General features: G+C 35.1%; 1 protein-coding gene across 4 annotated transcripts in view; it reads left to right on the top strand.

Moving 5' to 3' along the window:
* Positions 1-14,217, top strand: part of LOC150092440 (transcription elongation regulator 1-like) — a 291,251-nt gene that overhangs the window by 263,999 nt on the left and 13,035 nt on the right. For all 4 annotated transcript variants that reach the window (XM_090415019.1, XM_090415020.1, XM_090415021.1 and 1 more), the window contains one exon: positions 13,356-13,413. In XM_090415019.1, coding sequence (XP_090271145.1) covers positions 13,356-13,413 — 58 coding nt within the window. The remainder of the gene's footprint in view (positions 1-13,355; positions 13,414-14,217) is intronic.

The following is a 14,217-nucleotide window of genomic DNA, read 5'->3' as shown; positions in this document are numbered from 1 at the left end:
ATCAATTTCTTTTAAATTTAGGCCTTAATTATAATCTTATTTATTATAACCACCCACTAGGTGGCATCTGGTATGTGGCTGAGCTCTGTAAAGAGGATAAACATTCTTTGTTTCAGCTTCACCTTGTGATTATGCTGCTGCATTCATTGATGGTGACCAGTTAGTTTTTAGTTGAAATATTTGCAGTAATTAAATTACTATATTCTTGTGAAATAGTACCTGAGGCAAATAAGGTACTATTTGCCTCAGGTACTATTTACATTGCCCACCTTATTTAAAATTTGAATAAGTTAGACAATTGTTTAGATTAATTGAAACGACAGTGTTTATATTAAAGTTTGTATTATCACTATTTTAAAAAAAACACAAATAAGAACAATTCTTGCAGTAATTTTTATTTTAATTAAGTCTTTAAAAAACACCTCGAGTGGGCCTTATTAAACCATAGTAGTTTTAATAAAGCCCTTGAACAAAATTAAATATTTAAAAAATAATATAACAATTATTTTTAATTATTATTAATTTTAATCATAATTATTAGCTTAAGAACAGTCATAAGGGCATACAAATATGCCACATTCTTCTTTGGTGAGACCAACACACTCTTCATGGTACCATTTAAGACACCGTGTGCATTGCCTCATCAGCAACCTTTTCTTCTCTGCATCCATGGCAATACTACCCCTCTTTTGACACTCTTTGTTCCTTTTTTTTTTGGTTCTTCCTGTTTTTTAGTGGCAGCCTTCTCTTTCTTACTATCCTTTTCTTTGAAAAGATCTTTGGTCACTCTCTGGTCCGTATAATTTAAAAGTTTTTCTTCGTGGTGTTGCCTTTACAACTGCATAATTTGGAGTTGGCAATAACTCCTGAAATGATGACTTCAAAGAGTTCTTTGTTTTTAGATTTGCCAATATAATCTCATCATCGGAGTTATTCGAATCACAAGATGGAGGATTAGGACATGTTCTTACAGCTCAAGCAGGATTCAAAAATTGAGCTTTACATTTAGAAATTGTGGGGTTTCTCTTTAAAAATAACTTCAACCAATCTTTTCCTGAGAGGCCACTTTCTTTATTGAAGTTATTCCTAATTTCATTTTGTTCGCAAAATATAAAAGTTTGCCTGCGTATAGATTTTGAAGTTAAAGGGACGCCAATTGAAGCAAACTTTACTTCTTTCTACCAAGTTCTTCTCTTGTTTTTTTGTTAGCACAGTATTTCTTCCTAATCTTTTCATCATCTTCTCTGTCTTTAAATGGTTCCTCAATGCTCTTCTAGGTAATCCATAGCGTTCTGATGCTGCACGTTGTGATCGTTGTCCTCTTTGCACAGCTTTCATAGCTGCTTCTAGTCTTTCATCAGTCCAAAGACCCCATTTCTTCTCAACTTCTGACATTTTCAGGGGCCTTTAGCAATAAAATAAGTAACTATTATGAACAGTCACCAAAAAAATAAAATCATAAATTATAGCAGTTTAATAAGGCCCATCAACAAATTTACTGGGTCTTATTAACTGCCACGAACTAGATTAGATAACATCTATTTTTATGTAAAATATGAATTCAAATCAATTAAAACATTTTTTATCAAAACTGAATGTTGAAAGAACAATTTAAATATAAAACCAATGTGAAAAGAACTATTTTTAATTAAAACTTATGAATTATTGTGGCATAATATTATTAAACGGGAAGACACAACCACCTCCCACAAAGGTCTAGGTCAAACTGACACAATACAGTTGCTAGATAATATACTGCCACTGATTTTGCCATTGTATTGCGTCCTCTGTGTGTGTAAGAAACCAAACCGACGCAGCTTACCGTAAATATGATTTTTTTTTAAACGGGCCTTATTTGTAAAAGCAGTATTATTATATTCACCTTGATTTCAACAGTTACACTGTGTCAGTATAATTAATTCACAATAATTTATCCATTGTGTTTTGAGTTGGTGTTTCCATTTGGAATTGAGATGTTGAAATCTTGACACTCATAAAACCAAGTGATTTTATCCAGAACAGCTTTTTGGTCTGAATTTTATCCTGACAATGAGTTGGCCACATGCTTTGTTTTACTTAGATAGTTTTCATCTCACTAAGTAATGGAAGACAAGAGTTGTGTGTTTTGTACCCAGTGCAGAATAAATCCACATGTGTTTAAAAGACATTTATCATTGCAGATTTTCCTGATGTGAGCTTAATGCACTACACTGCAATAAATATTGGAACACTTCCTCTATTTTTTAATGAAATATACTGATCTGTATATTCCTGCTGTTATAGTATTAGTACTACCTTTACTGTTATATAAAGTAAACGTATCTTAAAAATTGACTGTAGATTTGCTGTCAATACTATATGCAGAACAGCCAATATACTTTGAAAACAGGGATGCCACATCAGTGACCTATCTGTGATGTTAATCAAAGATAAGCCACCTATCAGCTGAGGGTGCTATCCCAAGAAATGCATAAGAAGCTAACGTTAAGGATCCAAAGAATGTGAAGCATACTTGGAATCAAAGATCTTCAGCCCTCTGTGGAAATAATCAGAAGTTAGGATAAGTGTATTTTGCAAATAGCTACATAGTCTTGGGTTGTGCATAAAGGGTGTTGCATGTTAGCTAGATCCATTATTTATGGATTCTGCAGCACAGATTAGCTATACTGATGGAAAACAGCATAACTGGCTCTTAGAACATTGAAATTTTTGATATGGGAGGATTTATGAATCACTTTTTATTTTGCCTAGTCAAGCACCTATGCCCAACTGAATTGCACACCTCAAATATGAAGTATATTGGGGAGAGATGCAATTATCTGGAATATAAAAGTGCTCAAAGGATGAATACTGACAGATATGTAACACTTCTAGATATTATGATGGCTTTCGATGTATCTGTTTTACAGAATAGATTTGTGTGTCTCAACATGCATGTGTGCTAAGACTCTCTTTGAGGAAAATTTGACTGCTCTGCACAGAGTCCTGATCTCCCTCAACGCCTTTAGGATGAACTGCAGCAGTTAATTCATAAGGTGTTCTTTTATCTGTGCACCATACCAATGCATCTTGCAATGGCATTTGGAGCAGCTCGTGTCAAAGGAGAAATGGTCCAAAAATCGACATGTATTAACAAGTGGTTGTGGATAGTGTGCCTGCAAAGGTGAACGAATTATCTGAAATATGGACCTGCTCTATTACTTATTTCAACATTCAGATTTTCTGATTATATTCTCATTTGATATGTAGTATATGGACATATTATTCAGTTATCATTGCTGTTCAAAAAGCACCTCGTTATAATGCAATTTCAAATCGTGTTATCAAGTTTGGAATCAAATTCCCATCCTATAATGTATTGATTACAAATGGTGTTAATAATTTTTTTTGCCTAACACACCTACCATATGACTAAAATTTGGAAAAAAAATAGATTAATGCAAAACAACATCTATTTATTAACCACAAAAACTAGCTGTAATGTAGAGTATTTTAATAATTAGATACTACATGCATATGGAAAATATATGACTTCTGCATTACTTCAACCTTGGTATATAGGACTTCCTCTGTCCATGCCATAGCAATACTAAAATGTCACACATCAATATCAAGTGCAGTGGATGACCTCAGCTCTGACCAGAATCCAGTTTTACTCCAACTGGTCTTACAACATGAATATATCCCATATTGGGTCTCAACTGGATAAAACTAATGACTGCTGTACACAAATCTGTTTTCTGAGTTCCAAACATCAACTCAAAGAAACAAAAAAAAAAATCAATGACCCAATTTTGAGTTAGAAAAGCAGATGAAAACTGCAGCCACTGTGATTGTGCTATGCACAAACTTCAGCCAACTTCTGACTGAGATTAAAAACCTGATCTGTGGAAATAACAGTCCGGAGCCAATATCACAGAACACAGGCAAGCACACAATTGGGCTACAAAGAAAGCTCAATAACTGTGTTAAAAATGATTGAAATCAATAGTGGGAGACAAAAACTTCAGAGGACCAGACTGTTATGATCTCTTATCTCGTTCTTTATTATATTTTTGGTTATATATAGATCTATGTGTACGTCTGCCGCTTAGATTGTCACGTGTGCAAATTAAATTAACAAAGAGATTGTCTCTGAGTAGAGCCAATTCCTTGGTTGCAAATATTTGGCGTTACCTCCTCTGGGAAAATTTATTTGTTCTGCTGTGCCACCCAGAGCCCTTAGATTGGAAAACTTCTCAGTCAAGGAGTGAACTTTCAGACAGGCACTTCATCAATCGTTCTACATATATACCTAGTTTCCAAATATCAATACCCTCTGTATTTAACCTTGTTTGCAGTCGTGGTCTTAACTAAACAATTCACTTCTGCTTAGATCCGAATTTTAATGAGTGGTGCATTGGATTCATTAAATCAGGCAACTAATTAGGTAAAAGCACAAGGGTTTATTAAGAAAATTCATATTATACATTTTAGCAAAATATATACACTTAATTAAGCTAACGTATTCTGAGATTAGAGAAATTAACATGTAATAAACTGTAATCTATACAGTAAGACTTTATCAAGAAACATTACTATCAAACTTTAGTGGTTTGCCCTTTCAATTCATTTATCTACAATTTCCTTCAGGCATTAGTATAATTATCTGTGCTTAAGATTATGCTATAACACATCAAACTTAATTAACATTCACAACATACACTGAAACACATTACTAGATCTGAAGCATTCATTTATTTGAATATATATTACAGTCCTGCATATAAATTAACTAGAGTTCTATTAATGAGTGTCCTTGTTCTCTAACGCACAACGATTTTTCTTTCTATACAAAAATAACTAAAGGTTTGTACTTTACCAGATCTGTGATTTCATCAAACTTTTCTCTCAACTAATTTCTTGTCTTCAGTATATTAACTCTTTGCTCGGACTGTTGATTTTCCTGGGCCTGGCTTGGATCTCGGTATACTGATCTTTCCTCTCTGGTGTAGATGGAAATAGTTCAGCCTAGGTTGTTCCACATGGTACTACTGCACATCGATCAGCTCATGCAGGCTTTCTTGGCATGCTGACGAAGCTGCACTCATTTGGCTCACTACCTGGCCACTACTTCTCCTTCTTTACACCTCTACGTTGAACCTTTCATCCGCTCATCATTGTGAATGACTCAGGTGGCAACCCTTGAATAACGGGCACCTATGTCAAACCCAAGAGCAAGAGAGCTTTGCTGGGTGGTCCCAGTTCTTATATATCTACCCCTAATGGCACCCTTTTTGCATCATGTATTTCCACACGGCACTGAATTTTTCTGCGCACGGGTCTTGCCTTCTCCCATAGCGTCTTCCAAGAACCCCACGAGCACTACGTGCTCCGTGCGTACGTGACTGCTTTAGGCTATTTCACTAATCCTGGTGTCTGGCTTGCAAACTTTGAACTTGTTTTACTACTTGGCTACACATAATTTACATAAACTTTCTTCCATTGCTAATATACAAATTTAGGTAGTCATTTCATATATATATATATATATATTCTCCTTTTTGTGACATGCGCAGAAGTGTCGAAGGGTCTCGTATCTGTGGGAGTACTATATTTATTTATGTTTAATATTTATTTTAACTTGACATCTAGGTTCTGTAATTTACATTTAAGTACATACTTTGCACTTTCAAATTTCATCAATTTCAACTTTTAAAAATGCCTCAGGGGTAACAGTGTGGCTCAGAAAATGATCATCATCATCATCATCATCATCATCAAATTCCTGCCATATACCCTCAAGGGGTGTACAGGATATGACAGTACTACATGAAAAAATTACATCATACTAACTTCCTATCTACAATTTTCCTCCAAATCAGTCTGTTACTTGTCAAGACTCCAACATTATCAGATCTTATATTTCTATCGTCTAAGGCACTTTGTACCGTATCAATCCACCTATATCTTGGTCTTCCTCTGGGTCGTTTTCCTGCCAACCTGGCAGAGAACACTTGTTTTGCTAATCTTTCCTCTCCCATTCTATTTAAGTGACCATACCATCTGAGATTAGCTCTGCTAACGCATTCCTGGATGCTGACAATGTCAAGTTCTTTCCTAATATCCTCATTTTTAATATGATATTGCCATTGATGCCATCTGTTCACGCCTCCAATCTTTCTCAGAACTCTCATATCTGCGGTCTCTAGTCTTCGGTCAAGTGTTTTACTTCTGACCCAGCTCTCAGATCCATAAGTTAAAATTGGTTTGAACACAGTCTTGTATACAGCTAATTTAGTGTTCCGACTAATTTCTTTCTTATTCCATATGAATTTATTCAATTGACTTCCCACGATACCAGCTTTGCTGATTCTGTTGTCTATTTCTATATTTAGTTTACCATCTTCAGTAAAAATTGTGCCTAAGTAGCTGAAATGTTTTACTTGTTCCACAGGTTCTCCATTCACAACACAGTTGACATTTTCAATGATTCTGCCTATTTTCATTGTCTTTGTCTTTTTATTGCTGACCTTCATACCATATCTATTACAACAGTTATTCAATTTAGTGAGAGAATCTTGCAGACTTGTAGCAGATTTATTTAGAAGTATAACATCATCCGCATAAAGCAAAGAGCTGACATTAACATCTCCAATTTTGATATCAGGTTTAATACCACATTCCTTTATAATGTGATCCATATAGATAATGAATAACAGAGGGGATAATGTACATCCTTGTCTCACACCAGATTTAACATTAAACCATCTTCCTGTACTTCCTTCAATTCTAACTGCTGACTCACAACTCAAATAAAGACTAAGTATTGCTTGATATAATGCCCCATTGGCACCTTGTCATATGCCTTTTCCAAATCGACAAAACTTAAATACAGATCTTTGTTATATTCCCATGCTTTCTCGACTATTTGTCGTAAAGTGAAGATCTGATCCTGACAGCCTCTATTTGGCCTGAATCCAGCTTGTTCTTCACCAAGCTTTTCTTCCACAATTCTTCTCAACCGTTTCTCAAGTATACTTGCATAGATCTTGTCAGGAACACTCAGTAGGGAAATACCTCTGTAATTCTCACATTCAGTTTTATTTCCCTTTTTATATATGGGTATTATGAGAGCTCTACTCCAGTCATCGGGAATTCATCCCTCTGTCCAGGCTTTCTGAACTATGCAGTGCAGCCACTGTAAGACTCTTACACCACCGTACTTCAGCATTTCTGGTCGAATATCATCTACTCCTGCTGCCTTTCCACATTTCAAGCCTTTGATGTCTTTTTCTACTTCAAGTATGGATATGTATTCCTGACTGCATGCCTGGTCAGTGTTTTTTATCACTGTGCTGTCATCACTGCTTGTTTCATTTTGCAGTTTTTCAAAGTAATTACTCTATACTTCAAGGATATCTTTTTCTACCATTTTCATTTCACCTTTATCATCTCTAATTCCTTTTACAGCACTCTTTCCTCCATTCCTAAGCTTCTTCAACAACCTCCAGAATATTTTGCCACCTTCTTGATATTTATTTTCTATATTCTTGCCAAAGTCCTCCCATGACTTTTGATTAGCTAGTTTTACACACTGTTTAGCTTTCTTACATTTGTCTCTGTATTCTGTAAGAGTAAAAGCTGACTTATATGCCAGGAACTTTTGATATGCTTTCTTCTTTTCCTTCACTGCCTCTTTAACTTCCTGTGTCCACCAGGGAGTTCTGATTTTTTTTATCCTTGCTCACAACCTCACCACATGCCTCTCTGGCAGAATCAATCAATGTTTCCTTCAGAGTTTGCCACTGAATCTCCAAGGTTTGATTCCTGTTCTCAAACTCTTTCATTTTCTTTTCAATAATATTTCTATATTTTAGTCTACAGTTCACATCTGAGAGCTGCTCAACTTTTATTCGCTTTAAAACTTTCTTACATGTTATGCTTTTCAGTTTGAAATTCAATTTTATCCTGCTCAAGACTAAATAGTGATCACTTCCAATTTCAAATCCTCTGTACACTCTGGTGTCCTGCACCAGGGAGAAAACATCACTATCAACAATAACATAGTCAATGAGACTTTTCTTATTCCTAGCCTCTTCTCTCCATGTGAATTTGTGTACATTTTTATGTTGGAACATGGTGTTAGTAATAACCAGTCCATGTCCTTAGCAGAAATCCAACAGATATTTGCCATTATTATTAGCTTTGCTCTTTTCTCCCAATTTTCCCAAAATATTTTTGTATGTCTCACAATCATTTCCTACTCTACTATTTAGATCCCCAATAAGGACCAACTTTTCCTTTTTCATTGTGTCAGTTGCTTTTTCTAAAGCCTCAAAAAATTCCTCCACTTCTACCTTAGTAGAACCTTCTGTGGGACCATAGGCACAAATAAGTCTCATTGTCCAGTTCCCCATTCTCATATTTGCCCACATCACTCTACTTGAGACTGCCTGCCATTCAAGAAGATTAGCCTCGTATTTTGTGTTGAATACTATGGCTACTCCTTCTTTTCCTTGATTGTCATTGCCTGAATATAACATTTTGTATTTATTGCTCAGAAAGATCTCACCAGTTTTGGTCTTTTTTGTTTCAGTCACCCCTATTATGTCGATCTGGTACTTATCTAATTCCTCAGCTAGCTCCATTTCTTTGCCATTCAGGCTTCTTACGTTGATAGTACCGATCTTTAACTCTGGTGATGTTGAGTTGGGGTTTGTTTTCAGATTTGTTCCAGTAGCTGACTTTTCGCTGTTTGCCCTGGTTCCCTGGCGAAAACAAAAAGGGGGCCCTTGTTTAACCGGGCGACGCCCCAGCCGGCATGAAATTTTGTCATGTTGTACCATCATTTTTTATTTTGGTTTAACCAATAAGAATACAATTTGGTCGGCTAAATCCCAAATTGCCTGCCCATCCTCGTTCGTTCAGTATCAAAGTAGATACCCAACAGGGTGCACCACGAGAAGGTGAGGATTGGACATTAGGTCAGAAGCCCTGGTCGGTTCTCCGCATTCCTTTAAAGCTATGTGGAGCTCTCCTCTCAGTTATACAGCTTTGACCAAATGACTGCTAAGCAAATTTGAACCATGATTTTTTAATGCATTCCAAAAGAAAATCCTTAATGTAGATAACATGATTCTAGCAAAAATCCCATACCATTAATGGTTAAGCAGAATACAGCAAAAAGGAATGGTTTATATTAGTGGAGAGTTTGCTATAGTGAATTTTCTTTAGTACTTCTATGAGGCTTTTTCAGTACTTTGTTATGAATGATGAGGTTCATTATCATTATTTGTTGTACAGAAATTTTCTTGTTGACAAAAGATTTAAGTAATTTTAAAAAAATGTGATATATACTTTAGAGCAGTAAAGTCTAAAAATATTATCAGACACTTCAAGGGAAGCCAGACACCACCCACATCAGCTCTCGCTATATGAGAGAAAAATCTAGCTCTTTAAGTGCACACAACTTCCATGGATCTCCTCTTGTCCTCTCACCACCTTCCATATAATGAAAATTTTCCACCAGTAGTCTCCTATAACATCCTTTCAGAATTCTGGACCCCTATCATGTCATCCTCTTTCTCCTATTTACCAGTGTCTGTAGTCAGTATACTCTCACCTATCCTAATAATCTACATTCCATAATCTTAATATTATCTTTATACCATTTCAATACCCAGGAGACCAATTATGTGCACAGAGTCCAAGTGAGGTTGTATCAAGGCATTGTAAAGCTGTAAAATTACTTCTTTATCCTTACATATCAGTGTTCGTTTCAACATCACAATCAGCCAGGATCGTTAGCTCGTTCCATTTTTCCAAGCATAATCCAACCAATATAATATGCTGCTAGAAATCTCACCACACTGAAGTACATAACTTTATCATTTGCCTACAGTTGCAGCATATTCAGCTCATTCTCTAAATCAGTGCTTCCCAAACTTCTGGATGTCAGGGCCCCCTCTGCAAAAATTAAAATATTTCACGGCCCCCCTCAAAAAAAAAAATCGTAATAGAGGTATATTATTATAATATTTATTATATTTATATTCAATACAAAACATACACAGCGAATATTGCAAAAATCAAATGCATATATTACATTTTTTGCCTCTTACTGTTTGGTTCTAAAGACGATGCGGGCTGTTCTTGTAAAATATGAAATACTGTCCTTTTTTTTTTAGTCTGTTTCTGATTGTTCGCGGGATTTTTTAAAAATTTTTTTTTTCAGCCACTTATCCATCTCAGGGTTAAATTTTTTAACGTAGAATAGATCAAATAATATCACCACTTACTGATACTGGCACACCACAGACTGATAACATGAAATTAGTGAATATTACCTGAATAAGGGAATCCCCCGGACCAGGAACATTTTTCACTTTTGTGACTTTTCTCCTTTTACGGTAATTAAGCCTAACGCGAAACAGCAAAGGCAGTCTGTTTATTAAAACATGCATATGATTGGTGCGGTATTAACAAAAGATGACGCAACCGAAAGATAAAAGCATAGCTGACAATTGAGTTGAAATGCTAACTCTCTTCGACCGAATTCCATATGTGAAACTGCCATAACATTCATTATATATATATATTACTTAGTTTTAACACTTTTATGAATTTTAACATGTTCGGTTGAATTTTATTGCTGCCTTAGAAATCGAACTCACATACATCTAATTAATAACAATAGTTTTTAGTTAGATACTGTGTTTGCCCATGCAACATATGGTTTTGTTTCAGTCTATACAGCATAGTTTCTGTATGAGGGGACATGTGATTCATTAATTAGTGTTTTTATCCCAGTTGTCTCTAATTGCACTATTTGTTGAGAAATATATTACACAGACTCCTCATACCTTATTCACTGGCATAATAAAAGTACTTGTTTTTATTGCCTCTGCAGTATAGTGGCTCTTAGGAAAGGCGTGTTGTTTACCACTGCAAGCGAGTTACTATCTCCCCACATGAACTTGTTTAAGCTTTTTTTCATGTGTGAAGTATATGCGAAACTTTTATTGGTAACAGAAAACTAGCTCCGATGACAGTGATAATATAAAACGAGTTTCGATATGTATATAAAGTCAATATCAACAGTCCCTGATTACGAAAGGGACAAAGATTTGGAACTTCCCTGGACAGCATTCGAAGTAAATACAATTAACCACTGCTTTGAAATGAAACATATGAATAAGCAATATTTACTAATATTCGTTAAGTGCCGAAATACGCAGGAAGCAAAGTTTGTGAACCAACATCAATGTGTGAATTTTTCCATTAAAATATAAAAAATAACAAAAAAGAAATAATAAAAGTTAAATACGTTTCTTTTAAAATAAAAAAAAAATATACTTAGTCTTAAAACATTTTAAATTTGTTTTCATTATTTCACGGCCCCCCTCAACAAAACCTACGGCCAACAGTTTGGGAAGCGCTGCTCTAAATGATCTATATCAGGGGTGGGCAAGTTCTTCGGTAATAAGAGCCACATATAATACATGTTTGAATGTCCAAGAGCCGCAGAAAATATTATTTTAATTTTAAAATTGTATTTATAAATAATAAAAAATACAACTATATAATAGTCCTACTCACCAAAGAATATGTTTAATTTCTACTCATTGAAGACTTTGATTCTTCATTTGTGCAGTTAATAGTTTAAAATCTGGCTAATAGGATGTCAAAGCTGTTCTAAGAAGCTCGGTGAGGTGGCTGTTAGTGAGGATAGCACGATTGACAAATTTCATTACAGAGAAGAGAGATTCACAGCAGTAGGTTGTCCCAAAAACAGAGTAGTTGGGAGCCAGTTTTCTGGGATTTGTTTCCAAAAGTCAGTTACAGATGAGCTTTTATGTACTAGCTTCAAACCCACATCTTCCTGCAGCTCAATAAGCTCTGTCTCTATTGAAGCAGTATCTGCGGTAAAGGGTGCAACAACAGGACATCCATCATTGATGACATCAATCACAAAAAGATTCACAAGAAATTCAAAACACGGCTTTACCTTTTTTTTAGTTTCTCAAAATCATTATAAAGTGTTTCTAAGTTTCCTTCGTATTGTTTCAGTCTACTGAAACACATATTGGAGAGTTTCTTAGGGCTGAGGCCGATTCCATAAATAGTCTTTCGAATTTGTATTGGCTACGGTGTATTACTGTAGCTTTCTTCCACTGTATTCTGTGGCATGTATCCAGAGCCTTCATTCTCAGTTACTGTGTTGTAGTGCCTGCGTGCAAGTGCCTTTTTGTAATTTCCTTTTAAAAATGGCAACGTGACGTTGCCAAAATATCGGAAACATTTATTAAAGTATAATTTAATTTATATTCAGATCTATGTTGTTCAATTCCCTAAGTGATTTAGAAAAGAAATAAAATAGCTGTAATATCTTTTATATTGTGAATCTCACTATGAAACATTATAAACCTGTTGTTACATTTAATATTACATATGAGTTGAGGGAAATATAATCTGGGAACCCATGTAAAGATTAAATATGATACTATGTCAAGCCACTACACACCTGTAAGAAACAGGATAGTAATACCACACTGAGAAATACAAATCATCCATATATCATGGTGGGATATGTCTTGTGAACATCATGGAATTTGTCTAATATAAATATTCCATCATAGAGCTGGTTCCATAAGCTCTACATAAAGTAAAGGAATCATTCATGGATGTCAGCCATCACAAATTATGTGTTAAGGTTGTGTGTGGCTGTTACCATTACACTAGAGAATGCTAAAGCAGTTAATTTTCTCAGTAATGATCACATACATGCCACACAATGCTTACATCTAACAGTGCATTTAGATGAGGGATAGTTATGATAGATGGGTTTCACTATTTCATTTAGCTTGAAATTATGGCCTACATAGAGATTTTTCAGAATTATTCTTTGCTTGAAACTTGCATGAGTTCTCTGCTCCCAAACAGGCTTGTCATAACTGGTCCTATAACTGTGTAATGTCTGTAACAGGCGTGCTTTTTTTTTTTTTTTGTAAAAGATCTCTGCTAGTTTTATGGTAGTATGCAGCTGAAATGTTTCTTTACTTCTGAACAGTTATTGCTCCTACATTTGGAACTGGCTAATTAGAAGAAATAACTAAGAATCCCTGAGATTCTTAAGAAGTTTGACTTTCAAGACAGCCTGTAAATTTAATTTTTCAAAAAAAAAATGATAATGCTTAACTGCATTCTTATTCGCTACATAGCTCATTCAATAAATTACAGAAATTCCTTAATTCAGAGACTTTAAAATAAACCATTTGCTACTCATTTAAAACTTAACTGGAATAAATGCCTTAAGTTATTTCAACTCTGGAAATAAATCATTTTAAATTTGTCTTTTCTTTTAAACTATTCAGATCAAAGAAGATGATAGATGAATCTGATCATTTACAAGACATTGAAAAAATACTTCAGGTAAGATGATCTGTTTATCCCTATTTCATAAAGTATCATTATACTGATCCATTCTTTATAATTATTATTTGTATATTTTTAAATCATTCAGGGGAAGAGAAAGGCAGCCTATGCTCATTGCTCAAAATGTTAGATACTCCTATGCTAAGCAGAATCTGCCAATAACATACAACTAATAACATCGTCTAAGATTGTCCAGTTATTTCTGGATTCACATGTGTGTGTGTGTGTGTGTGTGTGTGTGTGTGTGTGTGTGTGTGTGTGTGTGTGTGTGTGTGTGAGTGAGTGAGTGAGTTAGGTCATGAACAAAAGTTATGGCCTGAGTAACTTTGAGCCATGAATTATAGCAAGTGTCAGGTGGACCAGTAAATATATCCCAGAAATTTACTAAGCTAAGATGGCTGTGTGCGACTATGTTATATATTGAGAACAATAATAAATAGAAAACAATAAAGTAACTATTGGATGCAGTGTTAGATGCAAGGGGAAGACAGGATTGGCAGACTTGAAAAATCCAATAAACATATGTAAGCTGTTCAATAAGTAATAAGACTATATTTATACAGAAAACAGATTACCTTTAATCGTCATCATTTACACGGTCTTTTTCAAAGTAACCACTATGAGACGCGATGCATTTGTCCCAACATTGCATCCACTTCTTAAACACATGTGAGAGTCCGTTTTTTGAGAGTTCCTTCAAAACTGCCTCCGCAGCTTTTACACATGCTTTGTTGCTTTCGAAATGGTGGTTTCTTGAGCTGAGGAAACAGCCAGAAATCGCACGGTGCGAGATCAGGACTG

Source organism: Typopeltis vanoorti, chromosome 26, assembly GCF_054136105.1.
Source record: "Typopeltis vanoorti isolate ZY-2024b chromosome 26, IOZ_Tvanoo_1.0, whole genome shotgun sequence".
Taxonomy (NCBI): domain Eukaryota; kingdom Metazoa; phylum Arthropoda; class Arachnida; order Uropygi; family Thelyphonidae; genus Typopeltis; species Typopeltis vanoorti.
Note: the sequence above shows the minus strand (reverse complement) of the source record. Positions and strands in the feature narration are given on the sequence as shown.